The 27,106-nt window shown below is 41.8% G+C and overlaps 1 protein-coding gene across 1 annotated transcript in view; it reads right to left on the bottom strand.

Moving 5' to 3' along the window:
* The window catches only part of LOC122808452 (vomeronasal type-2 receptor 26-like), a 373,770-nt gene extending 346,878 nt beyond the window's left edge, over positions 1 to 26,892 (bottom strand). Inside the window, exon 1 of the mRNA XM_044079413.1 lies at positions 26,590 to 26,892. Coding sequence (XP_043935348.1) covers positions 26,590 to 26,892 — 303 coding nt within the window. The remainder of the gene's footprint in view (positions 1 to 26,589) is intronic.
* Between the last annotated feature and the right edge of the window lie 214 nt (positions 26,893 to 27,106).

The following is a 27,106-nucleotide window of genomic DNA, read 5'->3' as shown; positions in this document are numbered from 1 at the left end:
GTGTGAGCATGCCCAGTTCAGCCTTTCCATGGCATGTTGTCTGACATATGCCTCATTTATCAAAGTGTGCGAGCATGCCCAGTGTGAGCTTTCCATATGTTGCACTCTGAAGTCCACCACATATTTGGGTGTGTGTGAACTTCAACAATATCTCACATTTATGGTTGTGTGTTGGGTGTCATGTTGTGTACTAACTGGCCAACTGCTTTGTGTCTGCCACAACAGGGATTATACTGTGCCTGCAGGGATTGCATGGGATACTTTGCAGACAGTTCTCAACATACTTTCATAATGACCTAACACTGTAGTACCGTATAGTGTACTGGTTCAGTACTTTCACTGTGGTGGACATTATCCTGGGCTTTAGTCCTATGACTGCTTGACATCTTCATAGTGAGCACAACAGACTGTGTAGGGGCCAGTTGTGCAAATATAACCATGTTGCATTATGTTCAGATATGGACTACCTACACCAGGCTCGTCCAACATTGGTAGTGTATTCCACAACATGGGTGGACATTGGCAAACACTAGCGATGTTCCCTAGGCCATTTCTGATGCTAGTCACAGGGTGTGTTTGTTCTTCGACACACATTGTAACTGGAGTTTGCCATGACATATGTCATGGTTAGTATACTGTGCCTCCATCTACCTCTGACATAACAGTGATACCCAGGGTTAGCCTACCATCTCCCATCCACTCATCAGGATTCCTCTTGAGGGGTGTCGATAAATGACTCTCTGGCTGGCCTGTACCGGGATTTTAGTGAAGAGTGGGGGTGCCATCTGTGTTATGGATCATTCTGTACAGCTTGTCCTATGTATGTCAGTGCTGGGGTTCAGGTCTCTCATGTGCATAGCTCACTGACATTCAGATTGTACAAGGTGCAGCATGTTCATTGATTCCAGGTTGGACATGGCTTCATACATCAGGCACAGCTTGCCTGTAGCTGGGCAGTATGGCAGTGTGTGGTGCTGCAGTTTGTTTACTCAGGCAACACATGGCATCTGTTCATGCTCTTTGCTACTCCTGGTGGGGTACTGTTGTGGACTTTACAGTTGATGGAGGTGTCTGCTGAGGTATATCCCACAGGGGCTATTGTAGTCAATTGTGACGCTGATGGAGGATGACTGCAGAGCCACAGTGACATCCCCTTATCTACATCTGCCAACCTTCATGTTTGGGTGGGTATATAGTATATGTTTCTGCGAACACTACAGCCACATGTTTGTCCAGTGCAGGATATCTATCACCTTTTGTACCCAGGTCTCTCATTACATGTTAGGTACATCATGGGTTAACACCTGTGTGGTAATTTGTGGGCACTTACTGTATATCCACGGTGGTTGTCTATACACAGTTCTGAAATTAGCTTGCTGACATGGCTATGGCTCCAGTTGTCTGTTTGTAGGTAGCCCTTTTGTGGGTTGCTTGTGTCAGCTGGGGGTCGGATATGGTGGGCTATTTGTACTCCTCTGCATACATGTTCAGTCACAGTCCTTCCATGTTGGCCTATACCTATGGGACATATATACAGAATGTGGGGGGGGGTCCCAGGACCAGGCCTTGTGGGATGCCACTCATATCTGCTTTGTAGTCTGACATGGATGCGGCATGTCTGACCATGTCAGTTCTGTCCTTGGTCTGGTTTGCAACCCCTCTACTGACATAGGGGTATATATTTAAGCTGGTGAACATATCCATACTGAACTCGTACGGTATTGTCTAGAAGCATATGCACGGTCCAACAATGCTGTGTGGACCACATTGCCCTCATCAATGACCTTAATGACTGCTTCAAATGGGTCAAACATGTTTAGGGGCAGGATCTGCAGTTACGACTGCCACACTGTGTAGGGTCCAGTATCAGTAGGTCCACAATAGCCTTCTGTCTGCGGTACATACTGATCCTTTCCATAGCTGTGCAGACCAAGCTTGTCAGGATTCTGGGGTGGTAGTTTTCAGTATCCATTCAGGCAACACATTTGTTGTGAAGGACCACTGTTGTTGTACACTGCTCTTTGGGTACATATCCTGTGGTAAGGCTGACATTGGGCAGTAGTGTGATTTGGCATTCCATTATTCTTGGAGTCCATGTTGGCCTCAGCCCAGGACACCATCACATACCTTTGCTGCTGTGTGTTTTGCTTTGCAGATGATGGCTGTTACCTCAGCATCTGCAATGTCAGGGGACCAGAAGTCTGCTGGGATAGATATTTTGCACTCTGGGGGGGGGGTGTTTGCACTGCACCTGTCAGGTTGTATGTTAGCAATATGTGTGTGTGTGTTTGGTATGTTGTTTGTAATATCTGTGTGATTCGGAGCATATCTGTGGATGCCCAACATGGTTCCTACCATCAGTTAGGTAAGCCTTGTGATTATTCTTAGTGTCCTGTACAATTTGTATCTTCATAGGTTCATGGGTTCATACTAGGCTATCCACCCTAGGGCATTAGTAAGCCTAGCCAGAGTGTGTGTGTCTTTCGCCACCCCTTGCTATGTTTCTATTATGGCCATTTATGAATTTCTTTATTGTGCCTCTGTGTGGTCGTGACACAGTGAAGACCCCCAGTATACATGTACGATCATCCATCCACTTGGCAATATTCCTGTTGAGGGGTGTCAGTGAGGGGCTCTGCCTAACATGGATTGGGATCCTGTTTCTGGGTGTGGGGAGCCTCTGGGTTATGTATCAGTCCCTCTTATTTCATTATGTGTTGAGGCTGACATCTGTCACTCTCACAGCTCCAATGGCTTTGATTTCCTGTGGTGGAGCATGTCCATTACTCCTGTGTTGGGCATGGCCTTGTACAACAGACATGCAATGCCTCTGTGTAGGCAGTCTGTGACTGCATTCAGCTGGGGTGTCTACAGCCAGGCAGCATATGACATATATTTCACAGCCTTTATCCTCTTGGTGGTGTAACTATGAGGTCTTCTGAACCGCTGCAGGTGTCACGTACGGTACATTCCATATGAGTCATTGTACTAGATTATGGGTCTGATAAGGGAACAGTACAGTGGCACAGTGACCTCTGTTGATGTAGATGTGAATCCTTTCATGATATGGTGTCCAATATCGACAATCTTCCTAGCCACATTGGCATTGTGAGTGTCACATGACAGATTACTGTCGACTTGTGTCCCTAGGTCCCTGATTACTTCTTGCATACATAATGGTTTGCCACCAATGTGATAATTTGTGTGTACCTTATCTGGTATTTGGTGGGACATTCATACTGTCCAGTGTCTTCAGGATGTCTGGGTGGAGTTCTTGTGTGTGAGAGTGTGCTCTGTCGCATGCTACACACTGTACAGCAGTTTGGACTACACTTAGGTGCACATGGGTGGTCTCCACTGCTTTGTGCATTGTCAGTTACCTGGCCATATGGGTGTCTGTGCTGCATATGGATACTCCCCCTCTTTTGATGTTTTGGTCCAGGTGTTGGGGCCAAAACACATGATATGTGGTACAACCTGGTAGTGCTGGTGTGCTATCACTAGGCTTGCAGCAGGCTTTTGTCACTGCACAGACATCGATGTTCTCCATAATGGGAAGTGCCTCAGGTGCATGCATATTGCAGTTTACACATCTGGCATTGGACAGCATTACCCTTATGTTTCTTACCACTTATGTTTTCTAGGGTGGTGGGTAGTCTTTTTGGCCTTGCCTACATACGGCTCTATGGAGGTAGCAAAGGCCTTATCCAGTATCCAGACACACATGGGTAACAGGTGCAAGCCATCCCTGGAACAGCAGCATGGCTTGTTATGCTTAACATCTCAAGCAGACAGACATTAGACCCTCTTGGACTGACAGCTGTAACTGTGCCAGCTGTTAAACATGATCATTCTGTGTTTGTACTGTGGCATAATTCTTGGTGAGGGTTGGATGCTGCACACAGCCAGTGTCATACTGACCTGGGGTACATACTCAGAGAGATCATCCATGTATCTTTTCATGTAGACCAGGGAGGTACATCTCAGGTCATTCACACCAGCATGGACATTGAGTGCATCATATTTCTGCTTGCTTTGGGGTGACCTGCGTACTTGTGTTATGTGTCATTTTGTGGCAGCCTACAGGCAGCTTACTGTACCCTTTCCCTTGTTCAGTCTGGTGAGTGGGACAGCAGTGTGTCTGCCTATACAGACACCTATTACAACTGTATCAGGCATGTTGTTTCTCCTTCTGGCCTGTGACTGTTTGGCACACCAGCTTTGTGTACTATTCGTTGCATGTGCTATGTTTGGAGGTTGTGGTTGCTTGTGATCTGCTTTGGAGGCTTCTGTTGGTGTGCTGTGTTTGTAATTAGGGCCTCCTGGAATATTTTCCTGTGTTTATGTGTTTGGTTTACAGTTGTGGTAGGTCTATGGGGGACTGGGTTTGTGGTGTATGTGGTTACCTTCTCCTCCTGACTAGTTTTGACAGGACTGAGTTAGGGGAGCTCAACCTCTGGTTTGGATACATGGTTGCATCTATCACATATATTTGTATTTATTGGGGGGAGTTGTGGTTGTCTGTGTGCTTGGGACAGGTGTCACATTGCCTCTGGATTCACAGATTCTACTTGTTGTGGCTGGACTTAGTGGATTGTATGTGTGGACATATGTTATTGCCATACTACTGGTCAGTGATTACTTCCCTTTTTATGTTTGCTCTATCATGTGGTAGCTTCCTCATTCTCTTGCATGGTTTGGTAATGGCTGGAGTCCAATATGCCAGATGCATGCGTGTATGGCATTGTGTGTTGTTGTTATTTGTGATTGCATACTCCAAGCATTCCTGGCTGTGTTCATGGAATGCCTGTATAACATGTTCTGTGGTGTGTCCCATATTCTGCACTTGCACAGGGCCTTTCGTGGATTCAACATCAGTTTGGAGGGCTGCAACCTGTGCTTTACACATGTTTTTCACTGTGGTATTCTGGCCAGGGACTGGGGTCGGGATGTGTATATCCAGTGTGATTACTCTATGGTCTGGTCTTACCAGTGAAGGATACACTTCTCATCTTGCCATCCAGTACACATGTTGCTGATTATCACATCCAGTATGCTTACCCCTCTTGTGGGAGTGGTACGTTGTTCCTGGGCATTTTTGTTTATGGATTCTGGAAACTTTTCTCCAGCTGTGTTGGCGCTAGTATAATGCTCCTGGTGTATGTCTGGGTATTTTCACTCAAGCAATATAATGTTGTTTTGGGGGCTTGATATATTCATGTATTCCAACATAGGCCAGGTGCAGTTCCTGGTATTAGGACAGTAGTCTGCAGCAGGCTATATACTGGGAGGCGGTTTTAGCCATTAGTATTTGACCATGGCTAATCCATGCTGCTTCTTGTTGTGGTACCAACATGAGGGTGTGGTTATCCTTGACATTTATTGCTAGTCATCCTCCTTTTGTAGCTTGTTCCATGTTTTGTGGCTGTACAGCACAGTATGAGGTGTGACCTGGTAGTGTTAGGGTGCTGATGTGAGCCTTGACCCAGTTCTCTATTACAGGACTGATATCTACATTCTCCATACTGTGTGCGTTTACACTGCACACATCTTGCTGTTTAGACTTCTGGCATTGGGTAGCATTACATCTAGGTTCCTATCCCTTGTGGAACCTATGAAGGTGGGTTTGTGTTTTGAGACTTACCTAATCAGGGCATGCTGTGGGTACTGACAGCCTTTGCCAGTATCCATGGGGCATGGAATGATAGGTGCACACCACCCTTAGCAGGTGGTGCATCATGTCATGCTCCGCATGTCTTCCCAGCCTGAAACACATTGGCTCCCCTTTGACTTACTGCATTACTTCAGTCAGTTATTGCACTTGATCATCCCATCGTCATTTTGTGGCTTCATGCTTGGTGAGGGTGGATGTTAGTCAGGGTGCTCAGGTGTGCATATAGTACATGGTGTTACATTACTTAACACATGGCATTCATGCCTCAGGTGGTGCTGCAGGGCTGCCTCTGTCGGATGCGCATATCACACTTCCCTGTACATGTTTGTGAGCAGGTCATGTCATTTTAGGCATCCATGTTATTATTTGAGTGAGTCAGAGGGGGTATCATTCCCAGGGTTCCTACTGAGCCAGTGTATGTGCTATGTGTTGCCTCTTTGCCAAGGCCAGGGCATACTGGGCATGCCTCCTTCTGCCTACTGGGGCAGGCTCAGGTTGTTCCTCCTCCGAGTCATGCTCTGCCTGTGATGGCCTTGGCAATGGTGGGGGGCTGTTTGGCCCAGCCCTATGCTGGTCCTGCTGCAGCTGTTTTCACAAGATCATATTATGTAGCATAGCACATACCATGACAATTTGGGTACATGTAGTTGGTGTGTACTGCAAGGCTCCACCAGATGTGTCCAGACACCAGAACCGTGACTTGAGCAGCCCAAACACATGCTCTATTACATTACGTGTTTGTGCATGTGCCTCATTATGGCGTTCCTGTTCAGGTGTGTGCGCGTTTCTGATGGGTGTCATCAGCCACGGCTCCAGTGCATAACCTGCATCTCCCACTAGGTGTTCGTGTGAGATGTCCCCATTGGCAAATGCCTGGTACAGCTGCGTCAAATGCCAGATGTGGGAATCATGGTAACTCCCAGGGCAGCCAGCACACACATTCATTATTATGCCCTGGGCATCACACATGACCTGGCAGTTGATGGAGGGGAAGCCCTTGCGGTTAATGTAGGCCCTACCCCGCTCACCGGCTGGTGCTTTGATGCGTATGTGCGTGCAGTCTATTGCACCCACTACCTCAGGGTATTCCGCTATTTGCTGGAAGAGACGCATATTGCTGGCCAATACCTCATGGGCATTGGGGAAATATACATGATCACCGGCATGTGCTGACATGGCATCCAGGAACTGGTGCAGTACCCTGGAGGCTGATGCCTGTGATATCCCCATCATATCGCCAGTTGGTCTCTGGAAGGTGCCTGTTGCTAGTATTCTTAGGCCAACACATACCTTGGTTTCCACTGGGATGGGTTCCCCTCTGTTGGTTCTGTGTGTGAGGTGTGGTCTGCACAGCTCAACAATTTGCTGCAGGAGCTCTCTGTCCACTCTATAGCGCTCTACTATCTCCAGCTCATGTAACCCGTGGTAGGTGACCCTGGGCCTGTACACTCTTCTCCGTCTCCTCACTGTGGGTTGTCTGGCACCATCTGCATTTTCACCACCCTCAGCAAGTCACCTATGTCTCATTATGACAGCTATGGCAGCCCCTAACATTTCTGCTCTGAGTGAAGCTTTTTCAGTTTTCACTTCTATTAGCTTACTCCTGTCTTGCAGTGTCTCTTAAGAGAAACATCCTGCACTACTGTTTGCAGAGTTTTAAGTGCTGGGCTGGGCTACTATTCTGCCTGTGTAATTGCCTCTTTCTAATTGTTTTCACCTGCTAGCTTCAGCAGTTATCCCTGCTAGCTTCCTACTAATTCTGTTGCTTCCATTTTCCTTTCTGTTTCCTCAGGGGGGAGCAACGTGCATACTAGCAGAAACATGCTCACAGTGGCTTACACGTGCACACATGCTTACACATTCAGAATCTACTTATTCGGGTTAAAACGTGCGCACACCCACACAAACTGTGTTACAAGTCTGCCAACAGCCTCCTACATGCTCAGCCTGCCCTACACGTGCGCACACCAGCGCAAACAGTGTTAAACATCTCCCAACACGCTCCCACATGCTCAGTCTGTCTTACACGCGCGCACACTGCCCTACTCACGCTTCGTGGTGCGCACACGTGCGCATGCACGCCCAGCAAGAAAATTTAGTGTAAGTAACAGTGTACACCTTCCATTTCTTGACTTTCCATGACTTATCTTGTGGCACACTTCTTTCCATGATCTGTGTCTGTCATCTGTCATGTTACACTGACCTCCAATGAACTGCATTTCATTCTACCATTCCCCCCTGTGATGTCACCTATCTCCTACTCTATTCCTCCCCCTTATGTATCTCTTACACTACTCAGACTGTGCTCATTTGCTATGTGACTGTGAGATTCAGTATCCTAACCCTCATTTACATGAGATTGCCTACTAATGCTTAGTTACATGTCTTAGACTCAGCTTCCCCCCTTAGCAACCACTACACAGTGGCCATGTTGTTTTTCGTCTGCTGGTCCCTGCATTGTCATTCCATGTATTGCATGAAACCCACATTTGTGGGTTTATAACCTTCATTTTTATGTTTTATACAGCGCAGCCCATTTGCGCGGGGCTGCGCTGGGTTTAAACATCGGCGATCGTCGAAAAAAAAAATTATATTTTTATTATTTTTGCATCGGGTTACCTTGCCAATGGCCACATATTTGGCCATTGGCATGCTGCCTGAGACATATGCACCCTTTATTTGGAGTTGACATGGCTCCGTTGTGGAATTTGCAGAAACGTACTCAGTTGTCAACTGAGTACATTTCTGCAGCTAAAACGTCTCTTACACGGACTGGTTTCTGCTTCGTGGATCGCTAATATACCTAATTTGCATATCTTTCAGCTGCAAGTGAGGTATTTAGCATGTCCACGCCCAGTCTGTGTAAGAGACGTTTTAGCTGGTCTCTTACACGGATTTTAGGGCTGTTCCTGGATCGCGAGGCTTGCATGGAGTGTTACACGTCTCTTACACTCCGTGCAAGCCTTTGTGAATCCTGCCCAATGAGTTTTGCATAATAAAGTTAAAACAGATGGCAACCATGCATTTAAATAGTTTATTACCTTCAATATAGATCTGGCTTCCCTATTATGATTATATGATTAGATGCAATTTATAAACTGTGTCATAATAGTATAGAGAGCATTAGTTTGAAGGAAGCGGTGTAGACATAACATAAAAAGTGCTACAAATGATAACAGTCTGGCATTGTCATCTAGATCTATGGTTATAAAATGTGATATCTTAAAAGTCTCACATTCTAAAGGATAAATTATAGCACAACTGGAATTCTTACTATATAGAGTATACTACCTTTAAAAATGTTAATGAATACAAAAATATATTTAATCTGGAAAAATATAACAATGTCCATATCAGATCAAAGAAACATGACAATCCTAGGATAAACACATAGTTTCATACATTCATAGGTAGGTAGTAGGCTATCAGGCCTAGGGCCTATACAAGCCTAGCCATAACAATTCTCAGGCTATTTCTTCCCACAACATTTACTTCCCTGGACCCCTGTCTAGCAAGGTGACTGACGTGATCCCTGGGGTGAATTTCCTATTTCCCATCCAGTTGTCAAGGTTCCTTTTGTAGAGGGCCAAAGAGGAGCTCTGCTTGACATGTATAGGCAGTCTATTGCAGAGTCTGGGGGGTCTCTGGGTCAGGAACCTATCTCTCCAGCATGTTTTGTTCATTGTGATGACAAGGTTTAGATCCCTGGAGCGTGTGGCTCTGAAGGATTTGGATTTCTTTAAGTGTAGCATGTCCAACAGCTCTGGGTTTGACATGGCCTTGTATGTTAAGCAGAGATTGCCTCTAAGTAGACGATATGTGACAGAGTATAGCTGGAGTTTTTTTAGATGGTCAGCATAGGGCATCTGCTTTAGGCCTGTGATTCTTTTAGTGAGGTATTTCTGTGGCCTTTCCAGTTGTTGCAGATGTCTTGAGAGGTACATACCAAATGGGGCGTTGTATTCTATAATGGGTCTAATGAGGGATGAGTACAGTGGGACAACGACCTCCTTTTTTCTGGATGAAAAGCGCTTAGTGATGTGGTGTGCCACATAGAAGGATTTCCTGACTGTTGTGGTGATGTGGTTATCGAAGGTGAGACCACTGTCCACCTGTGTCCCTAAGTCTCTTATCACACTTTTGGTGTTTAGTGTACTGCCACCTATGTGGTAATTCATGGGCAATGTTTTTTCCCAGCAGGGATAACTATACATTTTTTGGCATTGAGCTTGAGCCCATGGCTCTGGCACCAAGCATCTGTTTCTGTAAGGCCCTTTTGTAGAATACCCACATCATTTAGAGATTCAATAATGGCTCCCAGTTTGCAGTCATCTGTGAACTTTGTTAGCCAGAGTCCCTTAGTGTTGGCCTGTACTTCGGAGATGTAGATGCCAAACAAGAGCGGTCCCAGGACTGAAACCTGAGTTACTCCACTTGTCACTTGTCTGGAGCTGGATTTGGAGTCAGCTACTTTTACAGTGTGCGTTCTGTCAGTAAGCCAGTTGGTGACCCATTGAGTGATGTAGAGATTAATGATTAGCTTAGTAAGTTTATCTATTAATCCAGAGTAGGGGATGGCGTCATAAGCCTTGGTGAGGTCCAGATAGGCTGTGTGGACTGCCTTACCCTCATCCACAGCTCCGGAGACTGATTCAAAGAAGTCAATCAGGTTCAGGAGACAAGATCGGCCCTTCATGAACCCAAACTGGAGTCTAGAGTTTGAAGGTTGCCAATGTCTTTGTTTATAAGTTCCATGAAAATACGTTCCATGGCCTTGCAGATCAGGCTCATCAGACTGATGGGGTGGTAGTTCCCAGGATCCAAGGTAAATCCCCCCTTGTAGAGTGTGATAACTGTAGCTGTGCGCCACTCAGTGGGCATGAAGCCTGAGGTGAGGCTTTGATTAAATATGACACTTTGGTGAGGTACCAGTTAATTTTGCAGTTCATGTAGTACATAGCCCGGGATGTCATCTGGTCCCATGGATGCTGTATTCTTAGCTTTGGAGAGTGTGTTTTTTACCTGTGTGGCTGTTATTACTGGAATTTGACAATCTTTTGGTATTGAGATGGGCCCTTTAGGGGGTGAGAGGGGGGTGAAGTTGGCACTGAACCGATCTGCCAGGATATTGGCAATATCCTTGGGATCAGTATATTTAATGCCATTCTGTTGTAGCTCAGAGCAGATCTGAGCATTGCCATTTATATTCTTGACATAGCTATAGAATGCCTTGTGGTTGTCTTTGGAATCTTTGGCAATTTTATTTTCGTAACTAGCTTTGGAGGATTTTATGAGGGATCTCAGCTTCTTACTGAGGCTGGTAAGGGAGTTTTTTTGCATCCTGGGATTTTCCTCTTTTCTGCAACAGTTTCTTCCTTTCGTTGTAAAGTTTGTTTGTGGCAGGGGACCACCAGATTGGCTTCCTTTTTTGGAGTAGAGCGTCTTGGTTCTATTTGTGATGGTACAATTTATGCACGAGTGGACGTGCTCGTACAGTGCCTTACTGAAGGATTCAACAGTCGAACTTTCAGTTCCCATCTGCATGGGTGTTATGAAGTTTGTCACTTCTGACTTGAGTAGCATGAAGTTGGCTTTGAAGACGTTTTTAAAGAGGTTTCCGTACTGGGGGCTGGGGGAGGAATGTGGATGTCAAGGGTGATTAGCTTATGGTCAGACCTGATCAACAAGGGGGTGACTATAGGTGTAGATCATCAATTTCCCATGTTGGTAATAACCAGGTCTAGGATAGTTGAGCCCCTGGAGAGACCATGGATTAGTTGATCCAGGGCATTGGTATTTATGAATTCTAAGAACCGCTGGGCAAAGGTGTTGGCACATGAGTAGTTTTCCCAGTTAATGGCAGGGTAGTTGAACTTACCCAGTATTATGGTGTTTGGTTGTATCTTAATATTTTCTACTATGTTTAGAAAGGTGTAGTGAGAATTTTGGGGCATGGTGGGGGATCTGTAGCAAGCTACAATTTGGATTGCAGTCTTACCTAGTGTTAGTTGCACCAGGAAAATTTCAGATGCATTGTGTTGGGTAACTAGCCTGGTGGTGTGAATATCCTTGGTGAATATGGACACTCCTCCACCTTTATTGTTTCAGTCCTGGTTTGGTGGCCAAAAAGTGTGTTAAGAGTTGTAGCCTGCTATTGCAGGGGTGCTCTCTGGAGCCTTGAACCACATAAGAAAAGGGATAGTTAAGCAGAAGCTTGTTAATTTTTTAATTAAAGTTTAGTGACTCAACATAATACATAGTAGTCATGGCTACAATAAACACTGGATTCTAAAATATCAGGGTATATCAGGAGGTCTCTGCCATCTTGTAATCCTACTACATTACCACATCACAGCTTGACCTTCCAGAAAGACAGGAGGTTATAGTAAAAATGTGTGTGTCTGCCTGACTGAAATTTAAAACAAGACACCTGGCTGAACTTCATGGTCTAATAACTGACTCCAGAGCACTAAAAAGTTTGGCCACAGAAGTACTGCTAGATTATTTAAGTGAGTTAATAGTAACCAGATATGTTCCCAGCATTACAAAGTATAGGTTTTAAGACCCTGAGTATTACTGCTATAATATAACTATTGATTTAGTTGTTTTTTTTGTTTACTTAAAACTACTTGGTTTGCTAAGAGGACTGAAATACTGGAAGGTTTATAAGGTTCAGATTCAGTTTATCACAAAGACACCACTCTTACAGGGATTCCCACGGCAAGTACACAGGTGTTAATTGGCTCTGGATGCCTGTTCATGTGAAGTAGCGGACAATCAAGAAAAAGGCATGATAGTGATGCATGATAGTGATGTTTCATGTTATCGTAAGTAACAAAAATGTTGAAAGATACCTCTTAAACTATCTGCAGTTCAAAATGACAAGTGACCTAATCTTCCTGTCAACAATACTATGGTCTGATTTGTTGTGTCAAGAAGCAAAGGGGTAAAAGGTAGGTCACCACTGATGATCCACGAGAATACACCACTTGATTACTAAAGTTCTTAAACCATTGTTGGGTGTTATGGAGATAGGGCTAAGCATAGTTTACAGAAGTCAGTAGCTCCTTTAATGGACTACCCAGCAATAGTTTGGGGTGAAGGGGTTAGTTCAAAGAAAAGGTGCAGTTAATGGTTCCGAGGCACTCAGTAGTGGTAAATGGCACACTGATGCAGGCACATTAGCCATTTGTCAGTGAAGGGAAATTACTCTTATTGGAGGCATTACCATTCAGTTAAAATAGTCATTACCTTTATTAATCAGTCTTCAGCCTCAGGTGATGGTCATTGACCAGGACGTGGTACTACTGGTATCATGGGATGGCTCCTGTTGACTGATGTGTACATATATTGTGTTGGATAGGACTGGGGACAGCTGCTGACACATTTCTGGCATTCCTGAATTGGGTTTGTGAATTACTTGCCTCCCTGGCTTTCCTTACTATTTTGTTGTTGTGCTTACATAGACATTTACAGACAGGCAGTGGTTAGGAGGCAAACTGGGGAATGTTTATCATCTTGTGGTGTTATTATGTTAATGAAGATCTATTTGCAGGTTCAAATTAACTACAAAGTTGAGCATTGCTTTAGGCTTGGGATGATTACTTAATTACTTGTGTATATATTACTTATTCAATAGAATGACTGGGAATGTTGTAAGGTAAACACATCTGATTACTTCACCAGTCATGGAGTGATAGTATGATTGAAGTAGAAAAGAACTGGGAATTCTAGGCTTGCTAATGGTATTTAGTAAAACAATGTAATATCTCAAAGGTATAGCTGATCTTGGGTTATAGGTTAGTGCCTATAAATATGACAAACTTAAAGGGTAAAGAAAAAGGAGAGACAGATTCCATTCTCCTTTGAGAAACATGGCACTAGCACAGAGAGTCTCTGTGGCTACACTCCAGCTACGTCCTTTGTTATATATCTTGGGGTCACAACTACAAAAATGAGCCTGCTCTTAAAGTAATGAATATCTGTGTCATCAAATAATTGTTCTTAGATCGTCAGGCTCATATCATATTAGTGAAAAAAAGGCAGCTTCATTCAGTTCATGTCATGTTGTGGTCAAGTTACAGGCTAAACCAGCTAAATATTTTTTAACATGATAACAAAGGACACTATGAGACAACATTTTCTAGCACAGGACTGGAATCAGGTAATAGCCACACCTGGTGCCTAGTTAAAGACCCAAGAAGCAAGGACCAGGGACATGAAGGCTCATAGCTGATATGTGCTGGTTTTTTGACCAATGGCACTAGACTAGCAATGTGAAAAGTGAATTCATATTTAGGACCACCCATTACTAGGTGAAGCCTAGGCTAGATGTTTTCCAGTTAGATTGGTTTGATGAGTAAGAAGAATTAGATCTTATCTTATTCTCCTCACTGTTAAGTGCCTGGTATCCATGCATATTTCCTTTCTAGGTCTCCTGGATTATGACCTGTTGGAATAATTATCTCCAGCATTTTAGATGCCAAGTTCACCAGGGTACTTTTAGCAAATATAAATGTGACTACTGTGGTGGTCAGTGCTTATGGTTCATCTAAAGAGCAACTGCAAAAGACTCTTAGTAAAATTGAAAGCAAGCATAGAAATATGGACCAAATATAACAGGTCGACAACAACATCTACAGATAAAGCTGGAATCATCCATTTTAGTACATGTCAATCTCAGCCTTGACAGTATAAGAATGTACAGCATTGATAGCAAGACTTATGGATCCTGAAATCTAAGACCCTCTACAGCAGCTTAGCTAAACTACCAACTAAAATGTTAGCTCACATGCCTTATGGAAAAGATGGATGAAGGGATATTCCGCATTTAAACTCAGATGGCACAAGGAATCGATCCTCTATTCCCAGTATATTTAGGAATACCTGGTCAATTATTATTTGGGGGTATATGCACTATCTTGGGATCAGTGGCACAAGACCCAGGTGCATTTTTACATGTAACCATTGATGCAACCAACTCATGCAACATGATGGCAGAACATTTTTTGCAGTACTCTTGTGGAGGTCAGACTGGGCATTCAGGCCCTTCTAGACAACAGCTTACAAGACTGTAGACGAACAAGACAAGGAAGAATCTCAAATTACTAAGCAGAACGCAGTAAGCCAGAAAACTGAGTCAGTACAACATCAAATGGTAGCATGCAGTTACATACCTCAAGTCAAGCATGCAATGCATTACAGTCTGGGCAACTAAAGCACACTGAATCATACAGGAGGATTGCTCAACAGACAGACAGCTATGTCACTCAGTAATGAACAGAGAGTGGACACATATTATGGCAGGCCAGATACACAGATGTGCAAGTCATTACCAATGAATACATATCTGTGTGTCTATTAACTGGGAGCTATGACTAAAACAAAATACAAATAAATAAACCAAGGTGGAAATATAAATCCTCAAAGTCTATGTGACATGAAGAAGCAGCACATCATGACATGAATTTGAAAGTTATTAGTCTTGTAAGCAGACAGGAGATGCATATATTTAAGTAGGCACTGCATTTTCAGATATTATGAAAAAAAGGCTTGTAGTGAGATAACCATAACACAACAGTGATATCTACATCCATTCTATGATGTTCTTCAAATAATCATGCTATTGCAAAGCCTGTTGTTTTAGCAAGTTTTTAAGTATATAAAGCAAATAACAGACCCTGATTTTTTATTTGTCCATAATTATTTTGCAGCTTTCACCTTGATTTGTGAGAGAAGGGACTGTCTGTGCATTAAAAAATTGACACTGTTGATATTTTTTTTCAGTTAAGCAGTCATTATTCTGGCTTTCCAGCAGTTGTATTTATTTTTGTGAGGGCATCTGCAGTACTTTACTCTAACTATTTTTAATACAGTCAGATATGGAAGATGTGCTTAGTTAATAAAGTGACTTTACCGATGAATACAGGGATTGTCTATGACAAAAATAGTAATGACCGCAAGAGAGGGTTTGCAATATATCTAAAAGTAGTAAGTTGGCCATTCTATCACAGTTAAACAACAGCATTGTACTCAATAAGAGGCTATCTGTGCCAGTATGTACAAGATATGTGTGACAGAAACTGATCATTGGCAGTGTGTTGCTTTCAGTTGCCGCTAAGAGTGTTTGATTCTTTGGTTGAGTTTTTGGCTGTGATTCTACTGTATCTGTGTGGAGTCTGTATGTACTCCCTGTGTTTGTGTGAGTTTTGTCAACATGCTTTGCTTTCTTCTACCAGAACCTCAACTATTATATATATATATATATATATATATATATATATATATATATATATATATATATATATATATATTTGGCCATTTGTGCTTTTACCTTCATACCAAACTAAAATCAGAATGGTACACTGAAGGATGCCCTCTCCTTTTAGAGAGATAGGTATGATTTCCAAGTAAGATTTATATACTTTTGCATTTGTTTTCTCAGTTTATTGAAAAACTACTATTGGGTTAGCTTTGAACAGTAAGCTTTAGATGCAAATTATTTTTCATTGAAATAAAAAAAAATGACTGAAATTCTTTTCTTTCTTATAAGTGATTTTTTTCAGGCCATCATTAAATCTAAAGATTGTAAAAAATACACTAAAATGCGACCCAGAACATCTAGAACCTTATGACTTGTGGGATCCTAGCACCCCCGCCCCAAATCTCCAGTTTATTTCAGTTGCTTCCTACAGGAATATTACTTTAGATTCTTGACCAGATGGGGCTATATAAAAGAATGGGGGAGCTAAAAAGTAAGACAAAGAGTGAAAAGCATGAAGGAAGTAATCTGTCTGGGTGGTAGAGAGCCATGATGTAGAGGAAACAGGGGAGCGGTACTGAGGAAGTGTATGGATTGACTAGTGAGCAATGGGGAATCCTATGGGTCTTTTGTCTAAGATTCCATTTCACCTATGGCATACTTTGCTAACTGTAATAATAATAAAGTGGCTATAATGAGTAGCTACATACAGAAGCAGTCTGTGGATGAAGTGAGTTTACTTTTTATAGGTACATTTTTTTTTAAGTTTGAACCTGAATTATTTAGAATTGCAAGGCAAATGTTGAAACACTGCTTAGAATTTTGATGGAATGCTAATAATGCATTCATATACACTGACAGAAGAAACCAGAACAGCCATAAATGACTGTGAAGTGAACTGTTTTGTATTTGTACATGTCAATGAAGTTTTTACAATAAGCAGATCAGTCATGTCAGAGCCTGCATTAATAAAAGCATATAGAAGGGGGACTAGTCTTCCATTCTAGATTTGTATATAATACGTGTACAGGGTCATCTTCCAACAGTTCTAGTGTTCACAAGATTTACTCCAGGGCAAGGTATGGTGGAAGACTCAAAATGCTTTTATTATAAATTTAAATGTATAAGTTATTTTTTTGTCATTTTTAATTCAGATAAACAACAACTCAGCAAGGTTCTCTACTTATGCTCTTCTCTTCTAAATTTTATAATAAAATCTGAAACCTTTTGTACTTCAGGAAAATAGCAATTCCCTGCTTTTTCATTGTGATGATGTGAGGTATTGCCAGCTATTCGAGGAGAAGTAGGGCAGTGGATGTGTAACATATGCCAGCATAGCTAGCTGGAGTTTTGTAAAGAATTATATGCCATGTGTATATCAAACGGATTTCTACAGGTGCTTGTATTGGAAATATCTTTGCGAAGCTGCTTGTGTTAAAAATGTACCAATAGTGGGTCCTGCTAGGCAGAAAATAAATACACCTGTATGTCAGACTGTATTGTAACTGTTGAAATGAATACATTGTAACAGAGGATACTGGAAGAGAAGAGGTTAAACTCAGTCCAACTAACTATGAAAAGTAGTCTGAAATTAAATTACCTGATTTAGGTAATAAAGATTCTATCTTACACTTCTGATTGCAGCCAGAGATGAAATGTCTGTGAAAACCAGGACTAGGAATCCTACTGTATTGTCCTTAGTGGTGAATTTATTGCTATCCTGGAAGGGTAGGAGTTTTGAAATGGTTTTATAGCTTCCAGATGCTATAACACATCTTAGCAAAGCTCTATATGTGGGTATTATGACACATACATAAGTGCTAGATTCTGGTTCATATTCTAGCAAAGGGGGCAGTGTGGGAACCAAAGTCAGATGACCAGATGTATCTGATGTCATTCTATAATCCAGCACTGCAATGATGTTTTAATACTAGATGAGACAAAAGTTTCAGGGAGTCTGTTTTTCACACCTGACCAAGAAGGAAGACCACTCATCCACTTCATCTTGCCTTGCTTTAGTAAGTAACCAGGGAACTATAATTCTTTAGATCAGACAGGAAAATATAGTAAGATTAGTTAAGTACTGTTTTTCTGTAACTTTGTGAATTTTTCCATTTGTGTTATTTTTAATATTTCTTTTGATTAAAACCTGGTGTTTATTGTAAATGGATATTTAGCATTTTTATGTTCTTTCATTATTTTTATGAAATATATTTAAACCTTTCATTGTGGCTGGTCTTTTTAGAGAATATTTTAACCTTTAAGAGTACTTCTATTTATTTGGTGACACTGTGGCCACTTCTGAAAGCCTTGCTGCATTTGTCAAATACTACCATTTGTATTAGTATTAATTTTGCTGAGTATAATTGGATACCCTTGTAAGAGCCTTATAGTAGCTGGCTTTAGATTGTTCTGATGGTGGTGGAACTATCTTATAGTCTGGGAATAGCTGGTAAATCTGTGTCACCCTTTCCTAGTTGTGTGTGTGAGAGTGTGTGTGTGTGTGTGTGTGTGTGTGTGTGTGTGTGTGTGTGTGTGTGTGTGTGTGTGTGTGTGTGTGTGTGTGTGTGTGTGTGTGAGAATAAAATATCAAACACTGCATGAGTCAGCTACTTGGAGCAGGGACACAGAGCATTGATTTCACAGAGAGGGTGGTAGAGGACTTGGTTTGGTACACTCAGCTGAGGACTCAGCCCTACAACTGTATCATTGGGGATTCTTACTGGGGGCCTGGGGAGCGAGAGGGAAACCCAGCCCCCCGACTGAGTGTGTTCCCTGTGTGGTCTTAAGGGAACTTAAGCTTGGTGCAGAGAGCCGCATCTGGAAATACTGTGTGCATCTATTTTTGTTCCAAGTGAACGCTCCTCTCCAGTGTCAGTGGTGATGATTCAGGCTCCTTGATTACTGACCCTGAGCAGGGATGTCACATATTGGTGAGCAGTGGTGTAGCTATTAAAGGATAACCACATAAACTCATAAAAATGTGTTTATTTCATCATGGCTTGGTGTTTCCTACATTTTAACAGCACTCTGGAAGTATTTACAGGTTTTAAAATATTTTTATAAGTCATTTCTGAGTCTGACCACATGGGGTCTGGCATCTTGAAGTAATTCTGATTGTTTAGTCTGCTTCTAAGTATCCCACAATGCAGTGCTTGTCTCTAAAAAATTACATTACACAGGCCTCTTTCTTTCTAAAGTTCCTGTCACTGCCTTGATTTTACATGCATATACTGTTGTCTTTCAGTCAGTTAGTTTTAAGTAACATTTCATGGTGTTCGATGACTACTTAAAACACAAACAGTGCAACTGCCACAAAGTAAACTTTCAATGTGTATTCTTACTGCTGCTTCTTTTTAGAATGGCTAAATTGCAATCTTTTTTGAAGCATGAATTGTACTACTTTGACTCATCTGCCATCCTCCTTCACACCTAACTTCCCTAGCTGTCAAAATGCTAAGGGTAATTTGAGCTGTTACCTGCTGTGACTGACAGCTCACAGCAGGAGACTTGACTCATGTACTGTTTCATTGTCCTAGCCTTTACTTTCTGTATGGATAGGGGAAAGACTAGGTAGCTGTGACATCACAGCATGGGTGAGTTTTTGGATGGTTGTGGTGATGATGTCAGTTTGGGGAAGGAACTGGCCAAAAAATACCTGTATTCATTGGCCTTGATGACATCAGTGAATTGGAGACTGCAGCAAGCTTTTCTAGGGTGAGATAAAAGTTTTTTTTGAAAGTGAAACCACCACAGTACAATAAGGTAATGTTCAAGTGGAGAGAAACAGTTGATTTAAAATACTTTAAATGCTGTATGATTGTTTATTCATAGCAGAGACAGTAAATAGGGAGAAAAAAGGTCCGGAAGTTGAGCATTTAATAGAATCCCTTTGTTGTCCTTTAAATGAAATTCTGTAGCCTGTAGGCAGTTCTCACTAAAGGTGTGTGTATTCTCAGCAGCAACAAGGTAAACATACAAAGTTCAGTTTTCATAACTGTTTTATTTACTTTTTGTTGGTTTAGCTTAGTCAGGGAAAGCAGGCAAAGATGTCAGTAGAGGATTATGGCAAGCTGACAAAGAACCAGTTGGCCAAGGTGTGGGAAGCCAAAAGACTGGTGCATGCCAGCCTGACTAATGAGGAAATTATTTCAGCCTTAGTTGCAGCTCAGACCAGCAACCAGGAAGACAACCAGTCTGGTGATGGAGATTTGCAGCATTCAGAAACTTCTGATTGCATCTATCTGAAGTTAAAGAGACTTAAACTGAAGGTCAAATGTTTGAAATTAGAATCATCACAGAGGCTGCAGTGTTTGGAGGCTGAAGAGAAGGAGAAATAGATGGAATTAGAATCAGCAGAGAGACTGTGGCATTTGGAGGCTGAAGAAAATGAGAAACAGTGCCAACATGAGAGGGAGATGCTGACTCTTCATCAGGGTCTTGGAGATAATAAGGAAGGGAATAACTGAACCCCAGAAGCAATAAAGGTCAGTAAATTTCTTCCACTTTTTACAGATGGTGATAATTTTGATAGTTTTATTCATATATTTGAAAGAGTATGTAAACAGTATAATGTTGACCAAGGGCTCTGGTTACAATTCCTGAACCTCTTACTCCATGGTAAAGCTGTGACTCCTGTTTCTAAATTGTTGGATATTGATTGTTTAAGCTATGATAAAGTAAAGCAATGTTTATTGAAAAGTTTTATGTTAACACCTGAAGCTTACAGAAAATGTTTCATGAGCATAGGCACAGGGCAGATGAAAGTGTATGTGATTATACTGCGGAGTTAAGCACTGTTTTCATAGGTGGGTGAGTGGGTGTAATGTCACCACTTTTGAAAGGCTGGCAGACCTTTTGGTGAGAGAACAAGCCCTTAGCACTTTGCCTGAGGACATAAGACTCTGGTTGGCAGCCAGGAATGTAACTCTGCAGATGAGCTGGGGAAAAAAGGGGATCTCTACTTAAGCAAACAGGGCATGGCTGCACAAGAAGGGATATCCAGTACTGCACATGGATATAAGCAAACCTATAGTGGGCAGCCTAAACAACTCCAACAGAGTCCACCAGTAACAGGGGAAGCCATTACTTCAGATACATGGCCAGGATCAAAGGTTATATGTTTTAAGTGTTACCAGTGGGGCCATGTAGCATATAGAAGTCCACAGAGGCAAGGTGGGGAACAAAAGGTGGGGAAGCCAGCAAGTGGGAATAACAGTATGCCAGTGGTAAATTGTCTGGAGACAACAGGGTAACAGACTATCACCAGAGTTTATATCCTATCTTAGTGGATTGAAAACAGGCCATTACTAAGAGAGACACAGCCTCTCATATAACCATTGTAAAGCCTGTAGTGGTTAAAGATGAGCAGTACTTGCTTAGGCAGTCCACTCCAGTCAGATCTTTTGGAGGGACCCCATTCCAAATGCCTCTGGCCAGAGCTCACCTTGACTGGGAGGGTGGAAAAGGAAGCAAGCAAGTAGGTATGTTTGAAGATATCCCTGTAGATGTTTTGATAGGAAATGATTTTGATAATGCAGTACCTTGTGTGCATGCAGTTAACCTTGGAGACAGGCATGTGGGTTGGCAGCCTGCGGGAGACCCAGACAGACCCCATACCTGAAGCCAGGGCTGGTGAGGTGGCTATATCAGGTAGGGAGCCACCCTATAACAGTGAGCCTAAAGGTGAGCCACAACTGCTGGTAGGTACTGATGTTTTCTTGAACAGTGACTGCAAAGGTAGAGGTGAGTGGTAGTACCCAGGCTGACAGTGATACACCACTGTCAGAAGATACTAGACTTCCTGTGGAAGGGGAGCTGGGAAGGGTCCAAAAGATAGAATTGAGACAAGTGCAGCTCTCAAACCCTACACTAAGGGACTTGAGGGAAGTAGCTAGAGATGCACCTAATTCTCAAGGAAAATGGGAGTCTGTATACTGGAACAAAGGGTTTATGTACAGAGAGTGGATCACTGAGTAAAGGTTAGAGTGTGGGTTAATACAGCAGCTGGTAGTGCATATAACCTACCATCTGGCACTTCTAGCCATAGCCCATGGCATTCCTTTTGCAGGTCATACGGGTATAAAGCATACTACGATACATATTATTCAGAACTTTCATAGGCCTGGGATTGCAAGGGATGTAACAGAGTATTGCAGTACCTGTGAGCAGCGCCAAGAGTAGGCAAGGCAGAAGACAAGGTCAAAGCTCCTTTGATGCATTTGTCTGTGATTGAGGAGACATTACAGAGGGAAGCTATGGATATTGTGGGACCTCTGAGTACCCTAACATCTGCAGGGAAGAAGTATATCCTGGTGCTAGTAGATTATGCTACTAGACACCCTGGGGTGGTGGCTCTGTCTTACATTGATGCAGAGAAGGTGGCAAATGCTTTGTTAGAGATTTTCAGCAGGATAGTTTTCCTGAGAGAAATACTGGCTGACAGGCGTGTCAATTTCATGTCAGACCTGCTGGCTTATTTGTGGGAATGCTGCAGGATAAAACACCTAAAGACCACCCCCTACCACCCCTAGACTAAAGGTCTTGTGGAGAGGTTAAATGCTAAACAAAAGACCAGGCTACAGGCATTTGCAGACCTGTTTAAGCAAGAGTGGGACAAATATTTGCCCCATCTGCTGTTTCCATACAGAGAGATGCCACAAAAATTCATAGGTTTTTCACCCTTTCAGTTGCTGTATTGGCATAGGGTGAGGAGGCATTTAGATTTGATTCTTGATGAGTGGGAGGGTGAGTGTGAATCCCATAAGGATTCTGTTGTGGCATATGTCCTAAACCTCAGGAAAAGGCTTAGGGAACTTGTGGGTTTGGCCCAGGAAAACCTGGCAGGAGCTTAACAGCAGAAAATGTCTGGTATGACAGGAATGCTTAAGCCTAGAAATATGCTGTGGGATAGCAGGTTATGGTGCTCATTTCTGTCAGACACAATAAGCTAGAAGCAGCTTGAGAGGAACCCTTCAAAGTGATAAGGAAGGTCAGTGATGTTAACTACATGATGAACCTGCTAGGCAGGGGCACAAATTGTACCATGTTAACATGATGAAACCTTACCATGCTAGGGAGGCCCTTGTACTGAGTATTTGCACTTGGTGGCAGAAGGAATCTAAGGGGGATCTATGGTTACATATAGCCACCAACCTAGCAAAATGCCAAAGTTATTAAGGTGGAGCCTAGAGTTGCAGACAAATTACAAGACAGTACAGCACTGTAGTGGGGTTAGCAATGCCACTGCCGATTGGTTCTCATGACAGAGTATGGGTTAACGGGTTCCCAGACAGACTTATGTCCCTCAAGCCATGTTTCTCCAGGGTCACTTGAAAATCTATCTTGAGTCTTCAAAGGGAGGAGAGATGTGATGATCTGAGGTATTGCCAGCTATGCCAGGAGAAGTAGGCAGTGGATGTATAGCATATGCCAGCATAGCTAGCTGGAGTTTTGTAAAGAATTATATGTAATTTGTCTATCAATCTGATTTGTGCAGGTGTTAGTGTTTAAAATGTATTTGTAAAACTGCTTGTGTTAAAAATTAAGCAACAGTAGGTCCTGATGGACAGAAAAGAAATACACCTGTATGTAAGACTGTATTGGAACTGTTGAAATGAATGTATTGTAACAGAGGATACTGAAAGAGAAGAGGTTAATCTCAGTCCAACTAACTTTGAAAAATAGTCTGAAATTAAACTATCTGGTTTAGGCCATAAAGATTATATCTTACGGTTCTGATTACAGCCAGAGATGAAATGCCCACTTCATCTTTGCCTTGCTTTAGTAAATAATCAGTCAATTGTAATTCTTTAGATCAGTCAGGAAAATATAGTGAGATTAGTTAAGTACTGTATGTGATGTCATTCTATAATCCAGCACTGAAATTATGTTTTAATACTAGATGAGACAGAAGTCTCAGGGCAGTCTGATTTTGAAACCTGACCAAAAAGAAAGACCACTCACCCACTTCATATTTGCCTTGCTTTAGTAAATAATCAGTCAATTGTAATTCTTTAGATCAGTCAGGAAAATATAGTGAGATTAGTTAAGTACTGTATTTCTGTAACTGTGTTAATCTAGCCATCTCTGTTATTTTTAATATTTCCTATGATTGAAACTTTGGCATTTATTGTAAATAGGTATTTAGTACTTTAATGTTCTTTTATTTATTATTAAATATATTTAAACCTTTCACTTTGTCTATTCTTTTAGAGAATATTTTAACTTTTGAGAGTACGTATATTTTTTGGTGACACTGTGGCTGCTCCTGAAAGCCTTGCTGCATTGGTCAAATGATCAATCACTACCATTTGTATTAGTATTAATTTTACTGGGTATAATTGGGTACCCTTGTAAGTTCCATAGAGTAGCTGGCTTTGGAGTGTTCTGGTGGTAGTGGAACTACCTTATAGTCTGGGCATATCTGGTAAATCTGTGCCAGGCCTTCCCAGGTGTGTGTGAGTGTGTGTGTGTGTGTGTGTGTGTGTGTGTGTGTGTGTGTGTGTGTGTGTGTGTGTGTGTGTGTGTGTGTGAAAATCAAATCTCAAAGAGTGTGTGTGTCAGCTACTTGGAGGATGGACACAGAGCACTTATTTCACAGAGTGGGTGGTGGAAGACTTGGCTTGAAACACTCGGCTGAGGGCTCAGCTCTACATCTGTATCAGTGGGGAGTCTTACTGGGTGCCTTTAGAGATAGAGAGAAAATCCCAGCCCCCAGACTGATTGTGTTTGCTGTGTGCTCTTAAGGAAAAAATTGTGCTTGGTGCAGAAAGCTGCATCTGGAAATATTGTGTTTTTGTTTGTTCTAAGTGAGCATCCCTCTCCAGTGTCACTGGTGAAGATGCAGGCTCCTTGATTACTGGCCATCACAGTCACCTCCACTGAAAATGCAATATCTCATTGAAAAACATTTTTTTCTACAAGTCAGTGAGACAAATTCCTCCTTGGTTCACCAAGTGACCGATTATTAGATTGCCTTAAATACATATGGATATTCTGAATTATGTTGCCAGATACATTCGATTATGTCTAATGAATAAATTTGTTCCCAGATAACCATACTAAGGACAAGAGGTTACTTAGACAGGATTATGTTTTGGTATGCTAACTTAGATATCACATTTCGCAGTACAGTTCTGACAGAAATATAGCTAGCCATTTTTAAACTTTTTGTTCTGATGAAGGCTGCAGTGATAACAAATTGAATAAGGCAGACCAGACATTTCTAGCTCAGTAACAATCTTCATGCTATGTGATTCTCCAGGCATTGCTAGTATGTTGTGATTTCTTTTTGCTAGTATGTTGTGATTTCTTCTATCAGTGTATATAGATACATTATTAGCATTCCATCAAAATGGTCATTAGCTTTGGGTGTTGACGGAGACATAAACTAACAAATTGGGAGCTTCATACTACGCATATTTTCCTAACATAGTTGTATTATTCATTCCACAATGTAAACCTGAAACATTTCAACGTCCCTGTCATGGAGGAAGGACAAGGATATGTCTAGAAGGTAGTGCAGAGAACTAATGCTTTGAGCTATTAATAAGTTCCTTTCTGTGCCTAAGGTACAGGGTTTGATTCTTCCCATTTTCATTTACCTATTGTGTGACTCTCAGTAACTCACTTAACTGGACAATGCCTAAAGAGAGGCAATTTGTCAGTAGAATTGTTGAACAAATAGGGGAAAAAAGGAAAAAGAAAAAAAAGTTACAGCCTTTGCCATACATATCAGTAGGAAATGGACACAATGTAATCATACAGCTCTATTACCATGATTCTTAATATGAAATCATTTCATGTATTATAACATTTTAGAAAATGGTGGAAGGAATTTTGTATTTCAGCTTAGCTGGGAATGCCTGGAAATCCCACAGGAAGAGCTGGAGATTGTTGCCGGAGATAGCAGAGCCTGCCCTAACCTGCCCAAATTGCTAACATCATGTCTTTCATCAGGATAAGTTGATTAGTAAATGGGAATGGAAGGAAGGCAGGAAGGAAGGAAAAAAATGCAATAGCAAATGCAACATTGTATTTAGCATTTCTAATACAATTTCTATTTTAACAGAAAGTAGATACTAGCTTAAAAATAATTTTACAACAGTGAAAATGCAGATTGCACTGTGCAAATGTACGGCTGTTTCAGCATGCCTTTGATGTTATAGCTGGATTGTGTATCCTATTCAAAAATAAAGTGTTTGATATTCTGAGTATTATTTACTATATTAATTTGTTAACATGGAAGTTTAGTATGCATAAGTATCTCCTTTCAGGATCATTCTGGGGATACTGTCTAGTTAAGTGGCTTGTTCAGAGTCACACAGTTTCTAAGTGGAAATTGATGGAAGTAAATCCAGAACTGCAGGATGGAACTTTTTACCATTTCATAGCCTGAACCTACCCTGGGACAAACCATGCCATAATGTGCCATAATCATTGGCTATGTATTTCTTGAATAAAGTATAAGGGGTATAACAATCAGTAAAATTATAACATTAACACAGTCTTACAGTTCAGATGTGAGACGGTTATTAAGAGAAGAGGAATGAAATGAACTTGACACATTCTAGATGTGTAAAGGCATTTAAAGTATATTAATTTTCATGGAGCTATAGCATAAAATTTAAAAATAAAACAGCATCCTACATACCTGGGGAAACAGGTATAGACCTAGAATTCTTGACATGGCCACAGAAATTCTTGAAGGAGAGTCCCCAACAATACCCATAACAGATGGACCTTGATAGCAGCTGAAATTTGGAACTGACTCAGCTTTTCCTGTTAATAGCCAAATGTTGCCCTCCAGTGCTCGAGCCTCTGAACTGCAGGAATCATATACCTTGTACCCTAACGTCACATTTGGTAAGACTCGTGAACTTTGATTGATTTCTTCTATTGCAAAAACAAATGCTAATACATCACGATAGGACCTAAACTGAAAACTGGAAATCATATTGAAAACGCTGTAAGTACTCTCTAGTTATTGCTGTCATCTCATTAAACTGATCTTGTGTAATATGAATATTTTTAAGCAAATCATAGAATTTTAACTTATCATGCCAGTACTTAGTTTCACTTTATATTTTTGCATATACAATAAAAAGGCAATGTAAAGATTCTTAAGCGGCACATTGAGACATAAATTCTTGAAATATATACCATTCACA

The sequence above is a fragment of the Protopterus annectens genome, chromosome 8.part0, assembly GCF_019279795.1.
Source record: "Protopterus annectens isolate FY-2018-M chromosome 8.part0, PAN1.0, whole genome shotgun sequence".
Classification (NCBI taxonomy): Eukaryota; Metazoa; Chordata; order Ceratodontiformes; family Protopteridae; genus Protopterus; species Protopterus annectens.
Note: the sequence above shows the minus strand (reverse complement) of the source record. Positions and strands in the feature narration are given on the sequence as shown.